At 52.6% G+C, this 26,367-nt stretch overlaps 8 protein-coding genes across 8 annotated transcripts; 3 read left to right on the forward strand and 5 right to left on the reverse strand.

Moving 5' to 3' along the window:
• Positions 1-711: 711 nt before the first annotated feature.
• On the reverse strand, positions 712-2,001 carry SEPMUDRAFT_104783 (uncharacterized protein; the record flags this gene model as incomplete). Its single annotated transcript, XM_016900552.1, has 6 exons — positions 712-880; positions 970-1,105; positions 1,392-1,440; positions 1,463-1,526; positions 1,577-1,656; positions 1,807-2,001. 6 exons carry the CDS (start codon positions 1,999-2,001, stop codon positions 712-714), a joined length of 693 nt encoding a protein of 230 aa, XP_016765671.1.
• Positions 2,002-3,454: 1,453 nt separating this feature from the next.
• On the forward strand, positions 3,455-5,199 carry SEPMUDRAFT_104784 (uncharacterized protein; the record flags this gene model as incomplete). The annotated part of the gene is made up of 6 exons (XM_016900553.1): positions 3,455-3,607; positions 3,883-4,109; positions 4,147-4,387; positions 4,531-4,618; positions 4,678-4,926; positions 4,979-5,199. 6 exons carry the CDS (start codon positions 3,455-3,457, stop codon positions 5,197-5,199), a joined length of 1,179 nt encoding a protein of 392 aa, XP_016765672.1.
• A 1,951-nt stretch (positions 5,200-7,150) lies between these two features.
• Positions 7,151-8,739, forward strand: SEPMUDRAFT_77933 (uncharacterized protein). Its single transcript, XM_016910180.1, has 2 exons — positions 7,151-7,363; positions 7,419-8,739. The coding sequence occupies exons 1-2, from the start codon at positions 7,216-7,218 to the stop codon at positions 8,234-8,236; spliced, it is 966 nt and encodes a 321-aa protein (XP_016765673.1). The 5' UTR covers positions 7,151-7,215; the 3' UTR covers positions 8,237-8,739.
• A 5,228-nt stretch (positions 8,740-13,967) lies between these two features.
• On the reverse strand, positions 13,968-16,037 carry SEPMUDRAFT_138232 (NAC-domain-containing protein; the record flags this gene model as incomplete). The annotated part of the gene is made up of 5 exons (XM_016902871.1): positions 13,968-13,997; positions 14,054-14,140; positions 14,224-14,619; positions 15,398-15,692; positions 15,748-16,037. 5 exons carry the CDS (start codon positions 16,035-16,037, stop codon positions 13,968-13,970), a joined length of 1,098 nt encoding a protein of 365 aa, XP_016765674.1.
• Positions 16,038-16,240: 203 nt separating this feature from the next.
• SEPMUDRAFT_146538 (Ribosomal_L14e-domain-containing protein) lies at positions 16,241-17,249 on the reverse strand. The gene is made up of 3 exons (XM_016903715.1): positions 17,070-17,249; positions 16,728-16,991; positions 16,241-16,627 (listed from the first exon to the last, which is right to left on the reverse strand). The coding sequence occupies exons 1-3, from the start codon at positions 17,193-17,195 to the stop codon at positions 16,583-16,585; spliced, it is 435 nt and encodes a 144-aa protein (XP_016765675.1). The 5' UTR covers positions 17,196-17,249; the 3' UTR covers positions 16,241-16,582.
• Positions 17,250-17,387: 138 nt separating this feature from the next.
• On the forward strand, positions 17,388-19,162 carry SEPMUDRAFT_146539 (uncharacterized protein). The gene is made up of 3 exons (XM_016903716.1): positions 17,388-17,443; positions 17,655-17,721; positions 17,899-19,162. Exon 3 carries the CDS (start codon positions 17,984-17,986, stop codon positions 18,974-18,976), a length of 993 nt encoding a protein of 330 aa, XP_016765676.1. The 5' UTR covers positions 17,388-17,443; positions 17,655-17,721; positions 17,899-17,983; the 3' UTR covers positions 18,977-19,162.
• A 649-nt stretch (positions 19,163-19,811) lies between these two features.
• On the reverse strand, positions 19,812-22,286 carry SEPMUDRAFT_146540 (uncharacterized protein). The gene is made up of 8 exons (XM_016903717.1): positions 21,886-22,286; positions 21,554-21,827; positions 21,282-21,486; positions 21,205-21,211; positions 21,079-21,106; positions 20,675-21,028; positions 20,574-20,605; positions 19,812-20,411 (listed from the first exon to the last, which is right to left on the reverse strand). Exons 1-8 carry the CDS (start codon positions 22,123-22,125, stop codon positions 19,920-19,922), a joined length of 1,632 nt encoding a protein of 543 aa, XP_016765677.1. The 5' UTR covers positions 22,126-22,286; the 3' UTR covers positions 19,812-19,919.
• Positions 22,287-22,948: 662 nt separating this feature from the next.
• SEPMUDRAFT_146541 (uncharacterized protein) lies at positions 22,949-25,566 on the reverse strand. The gene has a single exon (XM_016903718.1). It carries the CDS (start codon positions 23,613-23,615, stop codon positions 23,244-23,246), a length of 372 nt encoding a protein of 123 aa, XP_016765678.1. The 5' UTR covers positions 23,616-25,566; the 3' UTR covers positions 22,949-23,243.
• Between the last annotated feature and the right edge of the window lie 801 nt (positions 25,567-26,367).

Here is a 26,367-nt window from a genome sequence, read left to right on the forward strand (position 1 = left end):
CCTCGTCCTCTTCCACGTCCTCGTCCTCCGTCGTGGAAATGTCGCGTGGACAAGCTTCACTTTTGAAAAGCAAAAAAGAACTATACCCAAAGCATACCTACCTTACCTACGAGCCACCATTCAGGACGACATCAAAGTCCTCCACCCCAACCAACTCATAGCTTACCTGATCTAAAGTATCCATGCGCCTCGTAACACTGGACACCACCACCTTCCATCCGAACAGGTATCCAACCCGTCCGTCCTTCGCCCGTGATATTTTCCCTTTTTTTCCATTTTTCTTACTAACAGTAGAAAGTAAAAAAAAAGTCCATGCTCGCAATTTTACAAAAGCCGCGGAGAAACAAAATAATAATAAGAAAATGCCTCCCCCGAAAAGAGAAAGAAAGAAAAAAAAGGTTCACAAGGCTGGTTATAAATCGCCTTTTTTTCGGGATTGTTGTCGGGATGTATATACGATACGAAGAAATACCTACCTGACCAGGACCTGACTTACGGTAGGTAGGTACTAGGCTACCTAGTACCTGTGCCTGTGCCTGTACCTCGTGAAGAAGAAGGAAGAAGAAGAAGAAGAAGAAGAAAAAGGGAAAGAAAGAACGAAGAGGCTTCCTTGCAAGGCACGACAAGGTTTGTTTTGGGGGAAGGGGAGGGCATTCCATCAAAATTTTTTTCTTCTTCACAGACAGGTTTCCAGACTTCAGCCTGTTTTCACTAGTTTTCCCAGTGCACGTAGCTTTTCTTGGGGGGGCCGGGCCCGGGGCCGGGGTCAAGGGCAAGGGCAAAAACCAAAACCCACTTCATCTGATGTGTTGTGACTGGAAGGGTGGTGCTTTGGTTTGTTGCCATGTAGTGGTAGTGGTCATAAGGTACAGTACATGTACTGTAGCCAAGGTACATAATTGTCTGGTGCCAGAGGAAAACGGCCCGCTCGGCGCCCGTGTGACTACCTACCTTAGATGACTACCTTACCTATAAGAGGTAGGTATCCAAAATGAGCCGGCCTCGGCATCGGAATAGTTTGTCGTTGGTATTGGCCCGTTGTTGAGCGCACCACCACCACCACCACACCTCACCTCCCCACCCAGCCATCCACTCATCCACCCATCTGTCCTCACAATCGAAAAGAGAAATCCTCCCGCAGAACCAACGAGAGATGGGGGGTGGGGGGTTCGTTTGAAAGCGCAGTATCAAGCGGGCGGGCCAACAAGTAGTTCGTTTGTTTGGGTCCGACCTGCATGTCCATAAACAACGTGAATACCAGGTAGGTATACTTAAAATAAAAAATACAAAAGTGGTGGTGCCGTGGTGCAGCTTTTCTGCGGTACTACAGTCATGTACATTCTCAGGTGGGTACATATGTACTTTAGCTTAGGGCTGTGCTATGTACGTACTGTACCTAGGTACGCTTCTATCTATATTCGACAGGGCATAGTACGCAATCTGCAGACTGCAGACGACGTACCTGAGTCCGTTCGTTACACATGCCACGTTTTTTCTGTTTCTTTTTTGTGAAACGTGACGTATACCTACATAGGTACGGTACATGTATGTATCTACCTGGTAATCAGCTAGGTACCTAGGGAGCGGCACAGTTTCAGTTCCACGTTGTGCGACGATCGCAACCACGAGGGCATATTCTTCTGGATGGTACGGTACCTAAGGTCATGTAGGTAGGGGTGGGTGGGCTGCCGCGCTACTTGCTGGTCGTCGTCGCACGTATAGGAAAAAGAACAAAAGGACATTAGGAGCCGGGCTGTGAAAATTGCTGGCTCTTCGGAGGTTGTGGCACAGATGAGGAAGACGCACCACGTTACGCGAAGCATGTACCATACCGTCGACCTGTGAGAGATCAGGTATTCCCTGGACAGCAGCGTGATCATGGCGAGGATCTCGATGCGGCTCTATTTCGTGCATCAGGCTCTTAGCGTGAAGCGGAGTACCACGATCTGTGTGCCTTTTGGTCGTAGCTTCGCAACTAGTCGCCTTCCACAGCCGTTCCATGGCATATTCGCGGACTGTTTCATTTACTTTTACGGAAAAAAAAAACAAGATGTGCAGAGCAACACCACCTCGCCAAGACCATTGGAAAAGCCGTAGCGAGCATCGCGAGAGTCCGCGAGATCTGAACCTTTTGTAGATCTGATCTTTTGGGCTCATACCTATCTAGATGTAGGCTGACGGCCACGCTCTCGATCGGCTGATGGGATTGACCTAAAGACGATTGTAACGAACTTCCGGTTAAATGCAGTGCCCTTCGACGACGCAAGCGCGTGCGCTAAGTCCGGTACAATCGGGCTACATGGCGAAATGCTGCTTGAAGTGGTGAAGACTCTAAGAGACTGTTAGTAGGTAGTCTAGAGTGTGCAGCCGGTTGTGTTCGCTTCATTCTAGACGAAAGACTTGGTGAAGATGGGTATCGCTCGAGGTATAGCTCATACGCTTGCATGGCCAGCACGAATTCCGGCCAGGATGCCACGCAGCATTTTTTGCACGACCGAAGTGTGAGACCGCTTGCTGTATGAGGAAAGTGCACACTGCGAAAAACGTCCTACTGGGCCCAGCGGATTCACACTTCGACGCGTGAAAATACTGTCGCGCAGAAAGGCCAGCAGGAATTTTCGGCCACTACTGCTCTCCGATCCATCTGGCTTGAAACCAGGACAATTTGGTGGTGAGTGGCAGACAGGCAGGCATTGGTATGGCTGGAGTGAACTTGGGAAGATCGTGTTCTCTTTCTTTCACGCGTTCGGGTGGGGCGTTCCTTCTGCGACAGTGTTTCGTGGCCAGTAACGCGTGTTCTTCGGGTTTCGATATGACTTCGGCCTCCTCATCAGGCAACTTGGCAAGCAGATGCAGTTTCACTCGGTGAACAATGCAGACACCACCTGCTCGGGCTGGGCGGCTGTTTGCGAAAGCGACGGCTCGAAAGTGTTCCACCCGTCAGTCACCTCCTATGGATGCGCGAGCCCGATACCTATTGAGCGGACGATGCATGCGGATAGGAAAAATGCGAAACTTTGCAGCGGCGAGGCATGAATGTACATGTGTTGTTATTGGCGCATAGGAGGTACCTCCTCCCCGTAGGCGGTCAATCTCGATGCGCTCGTCGGCGTAAACTAACAATAATGAGGCACCCGCAAATATCGGAATGTCTCATTTGATGCCGGACGATCCTCTAACCTGAAGAAGTTGATCTCTCTTAGACACGCCGATCGTTAGTTGCACAGCAACCTTGTTCGGCGAGCGATGACTGATGAGAGCCAAGATGATTGGCAGTGCATACCTAGCACGCGAAAGAAGCCCGCAACTTTGGAAGCGAGCCAGGACTACGCCGTACCGTACTCCGTCTGCACTCTGCAGCACACTCCGGCGGGAAGAGGTTTGAAAGACAGCAGGCTGCCCGCGTGACAATCTCCGCGGTACATGTAGGTAGTTCTAGAGAAGGATGAGAACAATGGCACTTTTTGCCCTTGCCGAGCCAAGCCAGCCGCATTGTGATGCCGGTTGGGTAATCATGATCGCTGTCAGCGCTGATGATCTTGGCAAGATCTGGTCACGCACAGTGATCGACACGGCTGCGGCTGCCATGTGCGTGCGGAAAAGGTGGGTGGGTCTGAGCAGGCCGGAGAAAGTGCAGTGTAGTGCAGTTGAGTGCAGTGAGTGCAGTGAGTGCAGTGCAGACTGCAGAGGAAGTATGGAAGCAGAGCCCGCCATGAATCCTTTTTAATCAGGAGGATCCATACCGAGCCTCGTGATGGTCGGATGTCTAGTATGAAAGGGGCACCACACGCCGAACAGCATCGCATCGCTTCGCCAGTGACTTGTCGACTCTCCTGCGGCACTTGTTCGTGCCATGTGTGCTGTGCTGCTGCCCGGAAATAGGCGCGTTTTGATGGAGCAGAGGCGCCGAGGTGTGCCGCCCCCCTCTACCTCCTCCTACCTCCTAGCGCTGAGTGTTATCTCAGCTCGGTGCCGAGTGCTGTCAGGGTCAGCCTGAACAACTCAACAGGCCGCCACCGTATTGCGTATTGCGTATTGGTAGGAGAGGGCACTCCTATTATTATTCATGAGGTTAAAGATCAATGCCAAATGGGCAGCTGCGCGACAAGGTTTCGGGTGCTGACGATCTACACCACGCGGCGCGAGCGTCCCTCTCGTGTTCGAAGCAGGTGCTGGTACTGGTACTGGTGCCGCTGTGCGTAAGGTGTCGGCAGGAGTGGACCAGGCCGCTCTTGGCAGGGATGGTATCCCGCAATCACCGCACTTCAACACCTCCCTAACCCCTAACCTAACCTCTACAAAGACATTGTACCTCCTACCTCATGTAGTGATTCTAGTGAATTTGCCTTGTCGGGTGACGGGTGCGCGGCAGCAGCAGGCAGGTCAGGTAGGCCGCCAGTAGCATCATCAGCATCATCATGACCATCATCTGCACTCACGCCGCATGCGCTCGTCTGTGCTGCGGCGGAGGAGGTGGAGGTCAATCACCGTTCTGCGGCCGCTTTCTCCCTGCGTTGCTTCGGCCGATAGGCGGAAGTGAAAGTCGCAGTGGTTCCCAGAGCTCGCTTAGCTTTTTTGGTTGATCTGTCGATCGCGTCGCTTGCCAGATGCCTAGGAGGTACGGTGGGCGCCATGAGGGTACAACAAGACATGTACCTTACCGCTCCGTTTCCACAGGCCAGATTGCCCAGTGGGTGGGTCACCACTCTGAGTCTGCAACTGGCTATCCTATCCCCCTTCCCGGCCCTGCTCTGCCCGGCCCTGCCATCAACGTGTCGTCGAGGGGCCGTCGCAGCCACCAGATGCAGAAAGCGCGTCTCCTGTCCCCGCACATCCTGCTGCCCACTCCCAACGACTGTGCGGTAGCGCACATGCAATTCCTTTGGAAAAAAGGGTCACGCCGTTGCACGGTCGCACTGTCGCATGGTACGGCAGGAGAAATGACGAGCCGCGCTGCTGCAGCAATCGTCGTGTACAGGGTCGCACCTGGAAGATGCCACTCTGCCATCCTCGCAGCACACGCGGCGATCTGTAAAACGGTGGCCGGGGTTCAAAGTCAACCTCGGGCGTGTCCAATCAATCATGTGGGCGACGACATCCTTCAAATGGATGTTCCGTGCCGCTTGCTGCCAGGATCCTGCCATCCTGGCAGCGCAGCGCATTACGATGATGGGTGATGATTCCACTCTTGTGTTGTGACTCGTGGGAGGAGGGAATCGATGATACCTGAAGGTACGAGTTAGGTACCTTAGTATGGATGGATACCGGAATGGAGTGAGGTGAGGTTAGGTCAGGTAGTCAGTCGTGATGAGACTCTTCACATGGAGAGCAGCAGCGAGCAGCGGGCTTGCGCGCAGTGCCCGGGTCCCGTCATTCATGCTTTACTGTACCTCAGGTATGTACCCACCTTGCAGACGAGAGCCGCGAGGGTGACGATGAGACGATGAGACGGTGATAGACTCACGATCCACCGCCTCCACCTCCATGTACGGTGATAATGTACCCATACCCATACCCACCACCCACTCGTCACTGGCACCAGTGACGGCCTGTGAGAGCGGATATCCAGAACCTTGTCAGCTGCACAACAATGCACTTGTTGTCTCTTGTCTGTTCGCGCGCACTAGACCTTAGCGGGCCACGACTGGCACTCGCTACTGTATACGAATCTTCCGCGCCCGAAAGAGACTCCATCAACGCGACCCGACCGCCCTGGGCCTGGCTGTTTCGGCTGCGACTTTCGACTCTCTTCACTGGCAACACCGCTGTGACCGCTGTCATCATCGCCCGCACCCTCGCTGCCACTGCTAGGCTCTGCTCTACCTCCTAGGCTCCTAGCTTGCAGAGTGGTGCTGGGTGCTCATCGCGCATGGAGCGGCATCACCAAACTCTCCGATACCTACCTGTACCCTTACCATACGCCCGCCCCTTCTAGGCTCCGAGGCTGCATGTTGCCAACCACAGACACTTCACAGCTCCATGCAGTGTCTTCGTCTGGAACAGGCCGCCGCCGCCGTCGCCGTCGTCGTCGTCCTCGCCGTCAACTCGAGGTCCCCGGCTGCCTTGGACATCCATCAGCATGACCTCTTGCTGTAGGAGGCTGTACTCAGTATACTGTATGATTGATTACTGTTCTTATTAATCAGCGTTACGAGCAGCCGCCGCCGTTCGGAGTGGCACGCCGCGCGCTCGCTTCATCGCCAGACTGTGCCTTACTTCCAGCAGTTCTGTCGATCCTCATACCTCCCAAGCAACTTGTCCTACAGTAGTGCTGCACCCACTTCGGCCGTCTTCTGGAGGTGCCGCGAAGGGTGATGCTCCCGAGCCCGATAGATTAACAGCCAGGATTGATTCGCTGGTCCGTCGTTAGCCTCGCACAAGGCACGTTGCCCACAGTAGTTTCTGCGGAACCTTCTACGCCGCATGTGCAAGCGCTTGTCACCTCACTGCCGCCGCCGCTGACCGGGGTCTGCCCCAAACCCAGCGCTGTAGCGACACTACGACGACGACTGCTGCTGCCACTCCCACTACTACTCCCACTACCACTACTACTACTAGAGGACTGTCCCACAGCAGCCGCCCTCCTCTAACGTTGCCCGTCCCGGTCGAGTCAATTTACGCCATCACTAAGCTTCTGTGCCTCCAATTTGAACCCTCGCCGCCGTAGCGTCGTGCTGGTGAGACTCCGACTACTACACACTCCTCTTGTGGGCGAGCGATATCTAGGCCGTCGTGCCGGTCTCTATTCATCACTGTGCCTGATTTGCCACTGGACGGAGGGCCACAACCACACAACACACCTGACCCTATCACTTCTTCTTGCCTGCCTTCTCCTACACCAGAACCCCACTCTCACACACACCCTTTCTGCCACGAGAACGAGGAAACGTCGTTGGAATGGCCACTGTCGGCATGATGGCTTACCCAATTCCCAACGGATACCAGGGTTATCCGCAACACTACGCCATGTATTCGACTCGCGCACCCCAACCTCAGGTCGAGATGGGGCATGCGATCAATGTTCACCCGTACGCATACACAGCTGTGCCACAGCCACAGCAACAGCAGCAGCAACAACATCAACAACAACAACAACATCAACAACAACATCAGCAGCAGCAGCAACAACACCACCAGCACCACCATCAGCATCAACATCAGCACCAGCACCACCAGCAACAACAACAACAACAACAGCCGCATCAGCAACTGCAGATGCAACCGCAAACGCATCCGTACAACCATGTGCAACCACGATCCCCTCAACCTTCTGGCTCGCCCACATCAGACGACGGCTTCAAGCCTTCTTTGCCGTCAATTTCGAATCTGCTCAGCTTCGCAGATCGACCTGCAACGGATCGCAGTATGTGTGCACCGCCCGCAGAACCTCGTGTGTGTTGCCACTGACAGACGTGTAGCAGCACAGAGTCCTCAGGCATCATCTACACAACAACAACGGGATCCGGCAGAGTCGCAGCCAGCGTCACCACGATCGACGCATTCCGCGGTGGTACAGAGTGTGCCAGCTGGTGTATTTCCGGCCGCCGAAGCAACTTCCAGCCCACGCGATGCGATTCCGCCTCAACCAGTAATGCGCACCGAATCAGTCGTAGATTCAACCAACAGTCCCTCTGCCATGTCCACCATGTCGGGCTCGCCGTACTTTGTCGGCAACACCATCAGCACCGTGGACTCTACCGATCAACGCAATGCACATCTGCACGAGATTAAGCGGAGCTCTGTGCCCTCACAGCCTCATGGGTCACCCTACGCCAACAGTCGCTACACGTCATCTCCATATGCCGACTCATCAAGTACGATGCCGGCGCCCACGTACTACTCACCACAGCCGGGAACGTATTCGATTCCACAGGGACTGTACCAGCAGCGGCCCCTGCCCTCCAACTTCCCTCCCGCTCCACCGGAAGCACAAGTGCAGTCGTCGATCGCCCTTCCGACGAGTAATCCATGGGAGCACCATCACTACATCAGTCCCTCATCGTCGGCTACATTTCCGCAGTCGCAGGATCGCTACATCTGCACCACGTGCAACAAAGCCTTCAGCAGGCCGTCGAGTCTGAAGATCCACAGTCACAGCCACACAGGCGAGAAGCCGTTCCGATGTCCTCACAATGGCTGCGGGAAGGCCTTTTCAGTACGAAGTAACATGAAACGACACGAGCGCGGCTGTCACAGTGGCATGACCGGTCACGTCGCACACGCCCACATGATTTGACGTCGAGCAATATTGACTTTGAGGCTGCATATTTGACATGCATGTCAGAAGCGTGGAGTTCCTGGCGTTTTGCCCTCTCACAGGTAGAGGTGATTGGTGGCACTGGCCATTCACATTGATTGTACAGCGGGAAGGGACCAGGTTGCCCCTGGTCCATGATTTTCTGGAACAGACGGCCGAAGATTTGACTACTGTCAACATGGAAGCAGTCCATTAACCACAATGTGTACTACTAGTATTATATTACTACCTACTGGTCCTACTCACCCTCTGCCCCCCTCCCCACCCTCAGCCAAGCCTGACCAACTGGGGGACTAGATAGACGGCGCGGAAGGCCAAATGAAATTAGAGAACTTTTTAGTTCTACACGCCCGTCACCGCTTTTACTCCCAGACCAGATCTGGTTCTTTTTCGGCACATTTGGGCCCCACCCAGGCTGTGAACTATATGAACTTATGATTTCATGAAGGAGGAGGAGGAGGAGGAGGAGGAGGAGCAACAGCAGAGAAAACCCCGATCTGGTAGTCCGCTCACCGTGTGGTCTCGAACGCGGAACGGTGCGATGCGATACGTGAACCAGTGAGGATGACCATGTACTTTGGGGGGGGTGGAGTGAGCACGTCACTGCACGCGCACGCACGCACGTAGTGCATTCGATATGTGTAAGGTAAGGTCTGTAGTCACTTTATAGTGCGTACAAGGTGTCTCCCAAGCCCCATGCAGCATTGGATGCTGTGCTGTTCATCCTTGTGAGAGTCTTTTTTTTTTTCATGTTTTTCCTATCCTAGGAGGTAGGGTTTTAACTTTTTGGGATAGCTGGTACGGGCGGTAAGGACTTGACTATGTACCTGACTCAGTGATTCTCTCTGTAGTATGAGTATCACAACGACACGACGACACCTAGTATAGGTCAGGTAGATATTCAATATACTATAGGCATATACATACATATACGTAAGGAGGGTATGTATGTTGCTTACTGTACATTTGTATATAGGATCGGCAATTCGGCATACATGTACCTTGAACGATTATTAATAAGCACCTAAAGACTACCTATATAGAGAGAACCTAGAAGGGAAAACAATCATTATTATCGTTATCATTAATACCTTTCATTATCCATCATCGGGATTCGGCGCCAGAAAGAGACATACTAGGTAGGTAGCTATACAATCTGTTGTTTGACATGAATTTTTTTCCTGTTTTCTCCCCTTCTAGCGGCCTTCTAAAATCCTTCGATTGTTTCTCGCATATTCGGCAACTAAACATTCGCTGGTCGCAAAGGAAAAAGCCGCAAATGGATGAATCGATGGACGCCCCCGGTGATCGTCGGCCCTTCTTCGCCGAAACATTCCTTTCCCTCTAACTATCTAAAGGTAAAAGGTGTAAGGGGTAAGGTGGTATACTGTAGTCTCTTTTTTTTCCTACCTTATGTGTATGTTTTTTTCGTTAGTGATGACCGTTTCCGGGCAGCGCGGGTCCATATATAGAACGAAAGGGCAAACGAAACGATCTCTGCTGACGACGGATGCATGCCAAGGTCTGCCGGACTGTTGCCGAGCCCAGACTAACAAGGGATTGTAGTTTACTAGTCTACTTACTACATACACTACCTCCCTTACGACATTACGATTACTACTCCTACTCCTTGATGATGATGATGATGATGATGAACTTGTTGGACCGGCATCAGATTCGTGCGTGTTTCTGGGGTTTGGGTAGGGAATCTTGGAGCATGGAATTTAGCGATGAACCAGCCCAGCTGCGAACGGCATAACCTCACTTGTAACATCCAATACCTGGTTGAGTTGCTTCGCTTTGCCAGGCCGTGATAGCCGGGCTGGACTGGATTCCATTTCAATGCTCTCTAGAGACTGGGCGACCACCTACGCCTGCTTCTGCCTGCGTTGATATTCCCAGACAAGAAAAGATACCCATCTCATCGTTTGTCGTGGACTACTACTACTTAGCAGCAACTCCTCCCCCGAACATCGCTCCCAAATGGCTACTCGGAACTTGGGTGGGTCGAGCGAAACGATTCACCGAGCGATTGACTTGCATTTGCAGCAGTAGTAGTGAAACCCACCCCCCTCCCAAGTACGCTCGTATCGTCGAGCATTGGGTTGAACCACCGGCAAAGCTAGGGAGCAAGGCCCGTGGTGATCACCCGCTGGATCGACCTTGGGGGGGAAGGGGTAGACGATATGGGATGGGGATAATGTGTGAGTCGCCTAGTGTTCCTGGTCGCGTGACTAACAAACAGACCAGGTGTGCTCTGGGCGGGCGGCTGGCCTTCGGGCCAATTGGTGCTTGGTATGGCCCTTTCCACGAGAAAAATGTCTCAGATGTCAGCAAACGTTTTTTTGTTGTTTTGTTCTTGTTGGGAGAGAGAGACAGAGGGCATGTCTCGCTTGTATGGGTGGTGGCTATTGTCGGTCTATGGGAAAAGCTGACTCCGGAAGCAGCCATTGCTGACAGCAGAGCCCTGGTCGTTCGCTGAATGGAGGGAGATTATCAAGGAAGAATCAACAACAACAACAACCTCAGCCTCAAGAACAACATATTTGGAGACTTCAGAATACGCGGCGGTGTAGAGATGTGGGTTTCTTCTTTCTCTCAGAAAAGAAACTCCACTTTTCACGTGCAGTCCAGCTCGATATCCGCTTCAAAGTGTGATCGCCATGAGCAGCTGCTGGTGATGGCTGCATCGACCAAGCATAACCAAAGCCTGTCAAAATCCAGCGGGAACGAACGGCGGGGAGAACGGAAACAGCAAGACAGCACGCGACTTTGACAAGGTATGAAGCAACGGCTCACACACTCGCAGAAGAGTAGTTTGGTGCAAAGAGAGCCGGTCGGTCCACCAGAAGCTCGCTAGAAACGCGTGAAATGATGACCTGCATGCATGCATCAGGAACGAGACGATGATCTCGACCGCTGTTGGACGGGTGGAACAGAGAAAAAAAAGTCGCTTCGGCTTGGGGGATATGGCGCGCTCTTGGTGAGACAAGCACCAACGCAGTCCCCCCTTCACCCCCTTCCCCCTGGTGGCACGTTTGGTCCGCCCGCCCGCGCGCGAGCGAGCGAGCGATCGGCTCTTGACGGGAATAGAGCATCGTCCAACCCGTCAGTGAGTCAGGCCGGCTGGCCTGTTGTTGGCGACCTGCCCGCTCCGCTACTACAGTACATGTACGTGCCTGCTTGTACAGTATGACCGACAGACATGGTTTCTTGATGAACCAAAAAGAACCAACACTTGGATCCAGAACATTGATGTTGACATCACTTAGGTACCTACTAGCCGCTCCTCTCTCTTTCAAAGCATTGTAACACATGCATTATCATGCATCATGCAGGAGAACGAGACGTGTGCGAGGAGGTCCGGGGCCTCCCTCTATCGTGTGAATGATGGGTCTGTCTTCAGGACGATCATCAGGAGGGGTGAGCGCTCATCACACAAATCATGTTCGAAATGCCCGAGCTTGCGTAATATGCTGTCCGTTGTCTGGACCATCCTTCTCTCGTTCGACTAGCCTGTTCTAGAGCTAGGAGGAGGGCATGAGAGCCATGAGGGCCTCTCTCTCAAAGTGCGCCAAGAACCTGTATGTAGTAGTAGAACCCGGACTACATCTTTTTGAGGATGATAGTTTCCTTCGGTTCTTTCTTGTTGATTCATATTATTCATTCGTTCACTTTGTTTTTCCTATTTTTCAAGTATAGACCTCCGATAACATCCCCGCGCCAGCCTTTGTGTATGGAGTCTTTTTCGGAAAGACTAAGTGATGTAGTTGATCGAGCTCGTCGTCGTGAGGGTTTCGCCGGATCGATTCCCCTTCTTTTTGTGCTGTGATATTCAGACACAACACGAAAATGTGCTTACTGCCAATTGACCGAAGAGACTTTTCAACGAATGACGACCACATAAAGGATGGTGGATGTGAGGTCGCTATAGTCTCTATCTGAAACACCCGACAGCTCACAATCATGCATATCGCCAACTCAAACATGAGCCAGGCGGCCTGCTGGGCACCGAGTGAATATGAATGAGCAGAATAGGGTGTAGCTCGTATGTCTAGTCGTCTCGACTACTTGCAAAGCATTGATTGATTGCATCCCAATTGGGACGACCGAATACTAGTCTTCACGGATCATTCCGTGAACCAGGCTCGAATGAACGCGCAATGGACGTAGGTCGCACGAGAAAAGTCCGCCTGAAATCGGGCATGGTGAATCACCGTGAATGAATGAACGGATTAATGGACCGAGAGCCCAATCAATCCCACAGGCTTCTTTCGTGCAAGCGTCGTACGCGGCGGCATGTGAATGCATTGCATACGACCACCCAGGAACCGGCGCGCCCGGGTCGGCGCTGTCACACGCTCTGTCCAGCAGCTTCCTGATGATGTGGTGGCGGAGAATCGCAGCACAAGAATGTCCGGACAGGCAGGCATGCCTAACGGCGACGACTATTGAAATGTGTCGTGCAGGCAGGGGGCCGGTCCATACAAGGCGCGTCCCGGAGGTTTGCGCGGCCGAAGTTCTTCTGCTGGCTGTGAATCCACACTGGGGGCGCGTCGTAGAAACCATGTTGGCTGTTTTCTCGTGCCAGGGCTCCATAGACTCAGACTCGCCGCTGACGAGTGACTGCGAGTGGATAGCTAGGCTCGAGTGCTCGTCATCGCTGGCATTGGCAACCTGGGCCAGGATCTAGAGGATGCTTGTGCAGCATACTAGTTTGGCGCTCGCTTCTTTGGTGATTTCTGGTTCCTTGCACTCAAGGCCGGCTCTGGAGCATAATATGTCTGTCAGAGGGCTACCGATGTTGAATTGCAAAGCCAGAGCGACTGCTGCTGCGAAGATCACCCTGCAGGACTTGGAATGTCTGTCCGTCTATGGTTTCGCTTGCGTGGTTATTGCCTCTTGTGTTTGTCACGACATTCTATTTCTACTTCCTCATACATGATACCACACTTCACACTTACCTCGTCTCTTCCATATTGTCCAGCGCTCCTTGAATCCGGATATCGCCAAGTGGAATCGGTCGGCGAATGAGCACCACGCCGTGCCGCTGAGATTTCAGAACATTTGAGTTTCGCAACTTTGCTATTCCTCCTCACCCGACTCGCGAGAAGAAACCTCGTGTTCGTTTTCGAGGTCTCTCTGTGGAGACTGCTGGGGGGTTCTAGCATCTTGTATGAGTAATTGCGCACCACGGGAATCGTTGAAGGGTCCGATATGCTCGGATGGGGTTGACAGTGTACACGATGGTATTCGTGTCTACCTTTGCTGTGGAAAAGCAGCATCAGTCTGGGCATTTGAAGCCTCACGCATCGTCGGAGCTTATGCTTGTTTTACTTCCAGGTAGCTCGTGGGGCAGCAGCACAAAGAGCCTCATCATTCGCCAGAGAGGCAGTGTGCCTGAGGTATCAGCGTTTCAGACTGATACCTTGGTAGGCATGAATGGCTGTTTAGTCTGTGATAATGCTCGGTGCTTTCCTGCAGGGTAACAATACGAGCCCGCGTCGTAAGCATCCAAGCACCTGACGACCTGTCCTACGACTTCATCGAACTGTGGTGAAGCCTTCAGGGCAAGCATGCCCAAAACGATGCAGTGACGCGATGACCCCTGGCACTATGACTTGGTTTTGAATGAACGATACAGGACAAAAGGGACTCAGTATGCATATATACAGCGCATGTGGTTCTACAGAGCTGTGACTTCAACCATCTATAGAACGGAGAGATTGCCGAACTTGTCCTGCAGGGAGCTGTCAGAAAAGACTGTGGGTGCTGCTGACATAAATGAGGACTTGCCTGGTATCCTGGTACTTGCCAGCGGCCCTTCGACACGAGCTGCTCAACACGCTGGTCGATGTCTGGGCGAGCGGCAACGACATCGTCCTGTGTGAAGCTTTAGCACAGGTATCATAGTCACGTGACTGGGAATTTGCGGTTTCGCGCTTAATCTTGCGTCCGATACATACCACGGTGAGGTCTTCGAATGGCCGCGCAGACTCGATGTTCTTCAAAGTCTTCTCCAAGTCCTGCAGTTCTGCATCCACCTTGCCCTTGGTCTCCTCAGCACTCTTCACAGCCTGTGCCTCAAAAGCCTCGATAGCCTTAATCTGTCTCTGCACATCGTACTTCTTTGGCTGGAAGGAAGTGAATTGTTTCTCAATGTCGGCGACAACATCCTGGTTCTTCAAGAGCGAGCGGTAGTGCTGGAAGTCGACGGTTTGTGCCTGCTCGGACAGGACTCGGACCTTGCGGCGGGCGGCATCGTTACGCTGCTTGAAGCTGGCGAGGGCGTTGGCGGTGCTTCCCTTGAGCCCGAGTTTGGTGCCCAAGTTGGCCCAGTCGATCTTGGTAGCAGCAGATCGCTGTGACCGTCTGTTAGTACATCTGTCGCAGAAACTTGCTTCGGAACGGAGTCGAAGGGGACGTGTGCGGCACCACCGGCGCGCCATCTCTGCAGTCTGGACGACTATCTGTCTACCTTCCAGGGCCTTCCAGGGATATCACATACCGTAGCCGCCATTGTGAATGTGTCTGGGGTGGGAAGTTGTCGATGTAGTGTTGGCTGTGGTGCAGTGGTGCAGTGCCAGTGCCAGTTCGAGGTTGCGGTCCTTCGGAGGATCCCTAATTTATCCGAGAGCCTAAATATCTTGGCATATATGGTCAGGTATGAGCAATATCGCCTTACAACCGTAATCTGCCTGTGGATGTGTACACTCGACTCAATGCATATAATTCCACGTTCTTCGCGAGATCACTAGCATGCCAATGATGCCGCATAGATTTCACTGACATGGGGAGTATGTTGCCTGAAGTTCACGCAGCATCCTCCCCACTGTCAGCCAAATGCGCCACCTTGCAACCAAAAGCAGACCAAAACAGTCATTGCAATATAGCACATAATGGCCATTAGCCATCTTAGCTAGATATACGGTATTCTTTCAATGTGAGGAATGAAATGCGGGAGGGCAGACCAGATGCACTTTCATGCAAAGGCGCATCGTATTATCGATGCCGCTTTGGAGCGGCTAGGATGCTAGGTATAACTCTTCCTTGCGTCGCTCTAGTCGTCTGAGGCCAGAGGCCATGTTCAGCCTTCCGTGCTAGAATCGACTATATGCTCAGAGCCATAATACTGTTCACAATGTCGTTGTCATTTTCCTTGAGCGCCTTGACAGCCTTCTTCCGGCTAACGCTGGCCTGGGCCATGACAAGCTCAATATCCTTGGCCTCGAGACCAGTGTCGTCCACCTCCTCGCCATCATCCTCTTCCTCCTCGGCGGCCTTGCTCTCGGCGCCGCCATCGATGGCCTTGCCCTTGTCGCCGTGGTCGTGGCCCTCGTGGCCGGCCTCGTTAGCGGCCTGGCTAGACAGCTGCTGGGCAGCTTGAGCCTGAGCTTGAGAGTTGAGGTCCTCAATCTTGGCCTCACCAAAGATGCTATTACGATCGATCAGCCATTGCATCCCATGTCCATGTGTAGTGCTGCTCTTACATCCAAGTGTTGCTCGACGGGGACTTGTAGACGTCCGGGTTGCTGATGACGAAGAGGATGTTCTTTGGTCGGCGAAGGGTGACACGGGTGATGCCCTCAACGTGCTTCAGGCCAAGCTTTGCAATAGCCTTGCGCGCCTTCTTCTCGTTTCTGCTGTGGACAGCAACGGAGGCGCCTGCTGGGATGTTGGCCTCGCCTGCCTCGTCATCGGAGTCGGAAGACTCGTCCTCAACCTCCTGGACGGCCTTCTCTGGCTCATCGGTAATCTCTTCGACACGTGGGTTGGCCATGATGAATTGTCGAAAGGCGGGAGTGTGAAGCTACAGCTTGTCAGCCATTGCGAATTGTTTAGCGCATTCACCGCAGTAATTTGGTGGAAGTAAAGCGCAGCACTTCTCTGTGTATACTTACGCAAACGGTTTCGGGGCTGTGTCGAGGAAAGAGGTTTGTGAGTTAAGCAGCAGTGTGCAGCGAATACTTTGACGATGAAGTTGAGAGATTATTGCCAAGGCCACCGAAACCACGCCCACTTTGGTCGGATAAATACATATGACTTCATGTAAATACATAAAATTCACTCGAATTGCATTGAAGGTGATAGAAACAAAGTGGCAGTGAGACAGATATTGAGAATTTCACGTTACGACATTTAAGAACCCACTGAGGGCCATGCTCGAATCGCTATCAAAAGCCTGAAGATAGCCTTTTTCTTCCACCATGCGCCCGCCGTTCGCCCAGGTGGTACAAGTCAGCCCATCCTGTTCCGAGTGAAATGCATACGCTGCCGTACAAGTGCTGCCATGATGCATGAGGGTATGGAGCATCATGTCGCCATTTATGCCTTGGCAGTAGCAAGAGCCTTGCGAGTCTCGAAGCGGGCCTGGATGTTCTATTAGTCTTTGCTCTTCTGTTTTGTCCCCATATTCACGTGTATATGCCAACAGCGAGACCGTTCCGCGAAAGTTATCCGATCCACGTACCTGCTTCCTCAGGCGCATCACCTTGAAGCGCTCAAAGTCGCTCAATCCCTTTCTCCGGGTAGCCTTCTCGATCTTCTTTGCGTATGGACTCTCGGTCCACTTCTTGTCCACACCAAATTCCTCCCATTTCTTTGAGAGAGCAGTGACACCAGCTCCAAGAGGAAGCTTAGGAATGACGAGTCCAGTGAGGGAGAGTGAGTTAAGGGCAGCGGCGTGACGTGGGACTGTAAGCTCAGAGACCTTCGATGGGCCATCCACAAGGACCTGTAAACTGTGAGCTTGAATGTCCTTTCTTCTCTACCATCTCTCGCAGCCTCGCGTGCTCAAACGGGTGGCACGTACGCGCTTGTGGTCGATGATCTGAACAATGGCGGCGATTCTGCCAGCATATGGGCCGCTGCCGAAGTGAACGACTCGGCCAACCTCGACCTGTCGCCAGGATGGTGCTACGACGGATGAATCGCCCATTGTTTCGGTGGTCGTTGGGTGTTGTCGGGATCGTGGTGAAGTGGTCACTGTCAAGGCTTGCGATGGCTGATGTTCTTCCGCCCACACAATCTGAAATGACTGCCAAGAGAAAAAGTGCGGCTAATTTTCGCCGACGACCGAGCCTTCTTCCTCAAGAACTTTCTTTCTCTTCACCTTCGAACTTTTCTCTCTAACAACATGCAACATCATCAGCGACATCACCACATCTCAGGGCATCGAGGGGTCATGTAAGTATACTCGTGTACTGCTCACCTTCATCCTCGAAGATGACATAATTTGCGACTGATGGCGGCGCCTGAGACCTCGCCGGGTACTCTTAAGGGTGTCGTCAATTTGATTTTCAATTCTTACATATACTGAGCTCGAAACGACCTTCCTCTGCATCGACTGCCGCAAGAAAGCTATGAAACCCGTGCTGACATGTCATCTGACGCGCAGTTTCTGTGTTAGTAGGAAGTACGGCAATCGCACCATGGCCGGTCAAGAGCTACATGAGTGACCATAGGTACGTGGTCGACCTCCCTTCTACTTCTTCCAATGATTACAACACAAGCAATAGATAGTAATTGAGCCTTTATGGCGCTGATCACTTTTTACACCAAGATCACTGAGGGAAACCGCCACTATCTACACATACTAAAGATGAGGTTGACGTTCGTTGCTGACCGGTATTTGAACATAGTTTGTACCTTCCCAGCATGTGAATATATCTCGCTTCCACCGCTGCATGCACGATTGACAGATAACCGTATTGCCCTCTTCACCAAATGGCCGGCTTAGACGACCTCACGCCACTGCGAATACGTGGCAAACGCCGTGGTACCCCTGCTGAGAAGTGGAAGACAGGCCGCCGTCGCAAACCAGAGTTACAGAAACGACCATGTTCATTCGAGCATGGCACCAATTCGGCAGGAACACCGTCTGTGAGGCCGCGCAAACAGCGACCTGTGCAGCAGGTCTCACCACTAGAAGATTTGCCTGCAGAGATCTTGCAAGCCATATTCGATTATGCAGGCAACATCGACTTGCCCGTTGTGTCTCGACCGCTCGCTGCGAAGCTCTCGAACAGTCAACACCTCCAGACTGAGCTTACCAATCGCCTCCTCGCGCCTGTCCTAAATGTGGCCACTGACACCTCCAGTGCGAAGGATCGCAGAGCTGCGACAAGACTGCTGAACTCGCGGTTCATGACCTGGCAGTTCTTCAAATCGTGGCTAAGTCGTTTTTCAGCTGCTAGTGCTCCGAACCGTGCTCCAGAAGATACAGAAGAGTCTAGTTGGGCGTTCGTATGGTCGTCGCTGCATCCCTCGCGTGCTTTGCTGCCGCCGAAGAAGCTTCTTCTACCGCCATTTTCGGAAGACAAAGTATCATTCTTGTCTACGCTGTTGAATGGCACAACCGAGATCGCCGACCTTGACCCATCCTACGGTGAATTGGCATTTGACTGCCTCGTTGCTGCTATACATGCAGGCAACACTGACGTCGTGGACTTGTTACTCAAGGCAGGGCTGAAGAGTAGCACAGAGCTCTTGCGTATTGCTGTTGCAGATGCTGGCTGCAATCAAGACATTGTCCAGATGCTGGTCTCTGCCGGTACTGCTTCTCGGCCTCGTGCCACTGCGTCAAAGAGTGCTATTGACTTGCTGGATCAAGATCTCTGGAGTTGGGCAGAGCAAGCTCGTCAGCAAGGTAATGTTCGTGGCCCGTGGCTCATCTCCTACCTTCAAGACCTGCAGCGCGAGCACATTGCGAGACGCTAGCTGTGTCATTGAAGAGCACCATCGCCCTCTGCGCATGCAGAACCTTCAGTATCGCAGCTCTAGGCACGAGTTCGAGTGATGGAGATGATTCCTAGAGGGGCATCTCCGATGCTTGGACCGACCTCTATCTACCACGTAGAGACTACGTTGTATATGCATCTTGTCAAACTCACCGCTATTATTGTGTCATACTTGTTCTGCTGTCGCCATTCTTCACGCCAGTCTTCTCTCGTCAGCATTTGTTCAACCGTAAATCTAAACTGACGCAACTCGTTTCAAGCCCCCAGATCTACATCGGCGCACTACACCCAAAATTCACCGGCGCGGCTGTGGCTGTCCTTGCCGCAAGCTCTAGAACCGTATCTGGGCTTGCGACAGTAAGAACTCAATCGTGCGGCGTACACTAGTATACGAGCGATCTTATTACACAGGCGATCTCTCTCCTCTCCTCTCCTTTCCGATGTGCTGCATAAAAAACAGTTGGGGTGAAAAGAGGTTCAAACTTGCACTTCTGCAAGACTCTTGGTATTTCCCCTTTGTTCGGTATTCTCGCCCAGCCTTGGCTGGATCATGGATGGGCTCCACGGGACAGCGGCTACATGTGGGATGTACCTATACTATACTGTAGTGGAGGGTACGGGTTGTAAATGTCGCAAGGGTCCGGTACCATGATGGCGGACTGCCATGTTTCTTGGCATACATACATAGGTGACATCATCTGATAACAGCTTCACATTTTTGCAGATTGGAAAATGTCTCGTACCTGGTACATATCGAGTAAATGTACACGTAAGTTCGAGATACGACGATTGAGACAGCCATTCAGACGAGAGAGCTGAGAAAAGGTACGCGTGCTATGGATCACCTCGTCCGCACTATATATTCACCCAAGCCTTTTTGTCCTCCCTGAACAGGGGGAGTTTATGTTGGTTTTCGGCAATACCTAGTCGACGATATCGCGAGTCGCACCGGTCTTGAATGATACATTGTAGCTTCGCAATGAGCCTGACCCCGGCACATAGGTGTTCTGAATGGAACGTGGGGACACTCTCAGATGACAAGACATTGTGGAGTCGCTCGATTCCAGTAGTGCAGCTGTGGAGTAAATACGCGTTCGCTCCAGATAATGAGATGAAATGTGAGCTGACTGGACAACTGGAGGGCCTAGCGGCGTAGGTTGGTGTTTGAAGCCCATGGCGAGACAGTTGCCAAGCTGAGGTTCCTCCGAGGCGATAGCTGTAGTCGCAGCAGCAGCGACACGAGTCTTTTGGTAAGCCGAGAAGTATGAGCCTAAGCGCAGGTGATATCGCTGGAGGCGAAGCCGTTGCAGGTGGTCTTGAAGATTTTCATGAGCGCTGCAGTACGTGCTTGGATGGTTGCCGACCACGACGTCCGCGCAGTTGCAGTTTCGATCGCAATGCCTGCCCAAACAGGACTGAAGTGCATATCTTCAGGTAGCATTCGGGAACCCAGATCGTGGCATTGAGGCGAGTGCTAGCGGCAATTCCAATGAAGACACCGCATTTTATTCTCAATCGCCCTAAAAGAGTTTGAGACTTAGCAGAGGTCTTCAACATCTTGGTGTGACAATGCTTACCCATAACACACGACTCGCTGGCGTGACGCAACCTAAAGAGGGTGAAATTAAGTCAGCGTCTGTCTCAGTTGCGATATGGCTCTTGTTCGGTGACTTCCTACCTTCTACTTTCTTCTCGCCCGCCTCCAGAGAGACTGTTTTGTCAACCATACCTCTATTGAAAAACAGACTGAGTACCAGTGCGCCTTTCAGACCGGCTGCCACAACAAGAACGGCACTAGGACTCGATCTCGCCAATACTGCAGCACCAATGAAGCAGCCTATGAACATTGAGCTTAGAAAGGCCAGTCGCCGATTTCGTTTCGTGTTGTGCAGATGGAAGATGCGGGGATCTGTGCAAAGCTGAATCAGAGCCCCTGTGATCATAGTGGTATTCAGCTCCGGCATGTTGGTATTCAAAGCGTTGGCGATCTGGCCGGATTCAGCGAACGCTAGACATGCGAGTATTCCAAGTGCTAAGGGACCGGTTAGCCTCCCTCGAGAAGAATACCAAATATGTACCTACCACCTGGGCCCGTTCTTTCCCTGGAACACTACGAGATCGTTAGCCCACCACTCATGCCCACATTGTAGTTGCTCTCGTCATGTATGTCATGTGTGTCTTGTGACGGCTGGGACCGAAGGGACTTACCCAATACCTAGATGGTGATTAGCACAAGTCAGCGACTGCCCGAGGTACGAGGTGGCTTCTGTTCAGTGGTGTCTTACCTGAGGGCAGCAGCAGCCAAGACCAAGAATGCCTGAAAGGTGTTGGATGCAAGGAGCCAGATTCGCCGCCTTTGGCGAGAGATGTGCCCGATATGCCCAAAAAAGATAGCACCACAGACGAAAACACCCATCGAAACTGCTACATTTTCTTCCACACCTGCGGGCAGAGCTTGTACGCGTAGACCATGCAGGGCGAGAAACAATGCTGAAGTTCACAAGAGATGTAAGCATGACGATTAGTTGGCTTCCACAAGAGCGATGTGTCCACGTACTATTGCCGGTTTGTTTCGAAGCGAATACTGTATATGTTGTGTAGGTCATAGCGTCGAGCACTCCAGTGACGATCGTCATGAGCAGCAGTTGTGACTCAAGATACTTGTCACCAGCAACCTCCTGCATGAAATAAGTCTGCCAAGCTCGTGCTGTCGGTAGCCGAAATGCTGAAAGAGGGTATCTAAGCAGCCAACCACTTTGCGATCCCGGGAGTTGGGCCTTGGGATCCGGTGAGAAACCTGATGAGTTGCCGGATGAGGGAGGTTGATATTGCTGCAATTGGAGTCAACAGTGTTCATCGGGCGGCCGGGAGCGAAGGATTGGGACTTACTACATGTACTTCGTGGCGATGAGTTGGTGGCTGGATGGTTGCGAGATCATTGAGCTGATCATCTGCAGAGTTGCCGGACCAGCGCCGGTCTTCCTCTTTACTACGTATGCTTAAGCTACGTAGGCTTCGGTCTTGATGTTGTGTCGGCACATTCTCCAGGGCCTGGGCCAACTCGGGTGCAGTCACGGATCGAGCATTTCCAGGTCGGGTGCCGCCTGGTGAGGGCACAGTGGTAGACATGGCGCACTCCGCTCCCAGGGACGATGACGGCGGCGGCGGCGGCGACGGAGTCAGCAGGCAAGACGAGATCGTCGTGCGGCAGAGGAACAGCGCTCTAGGCTGATCAGGCTGACAATGCGGATGGCACTGCTGAGCAAAGAGCAGACAGACGGGCCTTTGAGTACTACAGGACGGCAGGCCAGCTCAGCGGGCCTCCAGTGCCTCTATGTATGTCCTTCATATCTCAGACACCGGGGCAATCGAGACAGTCTCCCGACGCCGTAGTGTGGCACCTCGTACTGAGGTGAACACTATTGCATTCCAGTGCATGCTCGTAGATAGGCTTTTTATGGAGCCTGAGATAGCTCCTAGTTCTCCTCCACGGAGCTGCACTACCCTACTAGAGGGCACGGCGCTGGGTTTCAGTGGAAGTATCAAACGCGTAGGCCAACCGCAGGCACATGCCCATCCCCATTCCCATCCCGTTGCGCGCACGCCTGGCCCACTGGCGTGCATTGGTGATGTTGTCTGGCTCAACTCTCTACCCACCAGCGGCAGGCCCGATAACAGTGCCAAGTCTCATCGGACATGTTGGGTGTTCATCGACATATTGCCAGCCTGCCAGGAAGTGCCAGGAGGTGCCAGCCTGCCAGGAGAGGCTTGAAAGCTTAAGCAGAATGCCTGCTAACTCTGCTGAAGAGGGCGCCAAGGCGGACGCAGCCACATGCCAAGCAACGCGGCTCGGGCGATCGCAGGCAAGACGTCACTCCGACTGCCGTTGTTAGGTTCCAGTTGCTTCTTCCTTGTCCAACTTGTCCTCCAATCTCTTGCCAGGCCCTGCGTTGCCAAGTATCGCACGCAGCCGCAGCGCAACGCTCTACCACCGACCACCACCACGCGTGGAGAGCACAATCAATCGACTCGGCGCATTTGTCGTCTGGTCGACAAACTTCCGTCCCGTCGAACGATCGCCCGCCGGAAACTGTAGCCTGCCCGCCTTCCTGCCTGCAGCGGGCTCACCCCCTCTCCCCCCCTTCTTCCCGGGTCCAGAACAACAGAACGCCGCCCGCTTCTCGAGCTCACCCTCACCCTCCACGCTTAAACCGCTTTTGCACTGGCCCAGTGAGGCAGCAAGGAGCTCATGCCCGTAGCTTCGAGTCTGCTGCTCTGGATGAATAAAGCTGGTGAATCTCGTACGATCTCGAGCGACGCGTTACCAGTCGCACAGCCAAGACACAATCAACGAGCATACGCAACGTCGTGCTCGGAACAGTCCCTCCTAGCCTTGCAAGACAAGAGCACACTCGTTCACCTTCGAACCCGACAACCGAAAATCCGAAGTGGGTCTCAGCGGTCCTGGCTGTTAACGTCGCGGAACTGTGAGTGAAGAAGCAACGGAGCATCGTTGCCAGTTGGAGTGTTGGACTGCATGCGAATGATTGCGGCCGCTTACACAACGTGGGCAAGAGGGTACACCAGTGTGAGACCGAGGATGTTCCAAGATAACTCATGCGCCAAGACTCGGAAGCCTAGCATAAGCCTCGTCTGCATACACGGTGGTGAAGATAAATTGCCTTACTCATATGCTCCAAATGCTTGCATTGCACCGACTGTCACCTTCTTCTGCGCTCGGTGAGCAGAGCGCGGACACTCGTTGGGCATACGGCCGATATATCTGCCGGGGTTGATTTGGCTATTTGCCGGATGTCCACGTTTGAGACGGTGACCGCCAAGCAGTAGAGCCCTACGAGGCTGTCTAGGGGTCCACAAGACACAGGTTCCGAAACTATGCAGCTCTGCGATCCTTACGCTCTTACAAGCCGATATCTAGGCTGTATCAGTTCTTCGGCTCGCTATACGTTTCGTCCAGGCTGCTGATGCGTAGGAAGGAAACTCATAACATCCGCTATCGCGTAGCGAGTACGACGAATAGAGCATTGTGGAGTACCACGGGGGAGGTTACAATACCGAGGGCGAGGTGGATTCCTCTAATAATGAGGTGGTATCCCCCACGACGTGGTCACAATTGGCCGCGCTGGTACTCCAAAGCTGCGGATACCTCATCACTGCGATCACTACTGGAATGGGCAGTCTGCATGGGAACGAGCCTTGGCTCACGAAGCAGTGCTACAGTACCAAAGCTGGAGCCAGGAGACTGATGATCAGTGCCTATCGTATCCAGTGCTAGCCTCGCTGAGCAGAGCTGCTGGTAGGAAAAGTGGTACATATGATGTGCCTGATCTACGTCCTGGATTCTGGATGTCTCCACACACCGCGAGTCCGCGAAGTGAAGTATGTCAAGTTCTCACGCTGTCGGAGTCTGCTTCGTACCCGGCAAATATCGTCAATACACACCATATCCACCGCCGTTCGAAATTACTCGAATAGGTGCGGTAAGATGCGTTCACGGACCACGTGTTCCTGATTGTACGGTACGTGAATAGCTCTGCCCTAAGTCCTTCTTTATACGAGCAAGTTCGGCCGGCAATACGGACGGTTCGACTAAGCCAGGCGGCCTCCCTGCTCCATCATGGCCAAGACTTACGATCCGATGCGTCGGCTAGGAGGTACAATTACTCCGATTTGAAAATTCTGTGAGTTCAAGCATGGGTGGCGCCAGATGCATTATAATGCAGCGTGTGAAGCACAAAGGATGTTGAGGGCTCACCAATCAGGAGTGCATGTGAAAATTCTTATGTGGGGCGAAGGCGTGATTTTTCTGTGTCATTAGCCACAGCAATGGCGGACGCTGTATACAGTACGTTGTACAGGTCGTCATATTCATGCGGGGAATGAGGGTGAGCCATTGATCAACTGCGTCTTCGCGCATTGGAGTATACTCCACTGGTTGATATATTTCGATGCGTTTTCATGATGCTGTGTCATATAATGAGGTGGTATGGACAGCAGATCAGGGCAAAACCCCCTCGCCGATGGTTGCCATATACATACCTATGCATCGATTGCCAGGCACTCTTCAGAGCGCCAAGCCGAATTAGCGACCCGTCCACCCAGCATCTCATATCGAGAGCAACTGGAAAGCAAGCAAGCCTGCCAAGCGAAGCTCTTACATCGTCTTGACACGCATCGCAGTATACAATCAGCCCGAGTATCCTGGCAGTCTTCAAGGGTCATAGCACATCGTGGACCTCAAAAGACAGCGGCCCGCTTTTACAGCTTCTCCGCGATGCACGAAGGCGTGGTACGCGGAGGTGTAACCCTGCGAGTAGAACGACGACGTAGCATATTCCGACTGCGCGAGGCACCTCGTCGTTAGAAGTGGCGAGCATATATCGAATTCATAAACTAACGAATGGAGGCCTGTAGGGCGGCGAGTAGGGGTTCAAGTCGTCAATTCGCTATAACACTTTCGACGTTGACGATAGATGAAGCCCTCGCGATAGCCGTGGCTACAGGAGCTATGCATAGGTATGCCATACTCTACGAGAGCAAGTCAGATTTCCAACCAGCTGCGGTCTCGCTTCAGAGTCATGTACACCTACCTACACGGGCAAATTCCATCTTATCTTATCCTATCTTATCGTGTCAGCCTGGGGCGTCCACTTCCGTGCCTTAGCTAGGGGAAGTCATCCGATACTCTGTAGTGGTGGGGGACCGGGACGTAGGAGTTACCCCAAGTTTCTCGCGCACCAGCTCGTCTCTCCGAGCGGGAGGCTCGTAATACCGCTATGCCTCTCTAGCTTACTCCGTCATCGTGGGAAGGTGCACAGTGTGATTTGTCATGTGTCTGTATGGTATTGGATCAAATAGAGTGCAATCTCTGCATCGAGAGGAGGTGACTGTATGTGACAAGTCACGATCGAGATGCCATTTATTTTGCTCAATTCTGGGCTTGGGAATGGGCTCGTGATTCGTAGTTCTAGTACGTAGCTCAGGTAGTCCTCCCTAATTGTATGTCACTGAGAACGGGTACATCAGTGTTACCTGTACCTAGGTATGCTACCTGTACCTGACCTGGGTGACAAACTAAGGTACAGGTAGGTACATGTACATCGCAGAAGATGGAATCCAAACACCCCGCTTAGTAATTATAAACACTATCAAATCCCAATGTTTTAACTTTTAAGTCTTTAACCAACTTCTACAGTGTATCTCTCTATAGCAACACACTGCAGGACCCTAATGAAGAGTAGGATCAAATGATTTTTTGAGATCTATACATTCTGCCAAAAGAATAGACTCACCAACACACCTAGTTACCCGAAAGTGAAGAGATAAATTGTGAGGTCTTTGGATGAGGGA

The sequence above is a fragment of the Sphaerulina musiva genome (genome assembly GCF_000320565.1).
Source record: "Sphaerulina musiva SO2202 unplaced genomic scaffold SEPMUscaffold_1, whole genome shotgun sequence".
Lineage (NCBI taxonomy): Eukaryota > Fungi > Ascomycota > Dothideomycetes > Mycosphaerellales > Mycosphaerellaceae > Sphaerulina > Sphaerulina musiva.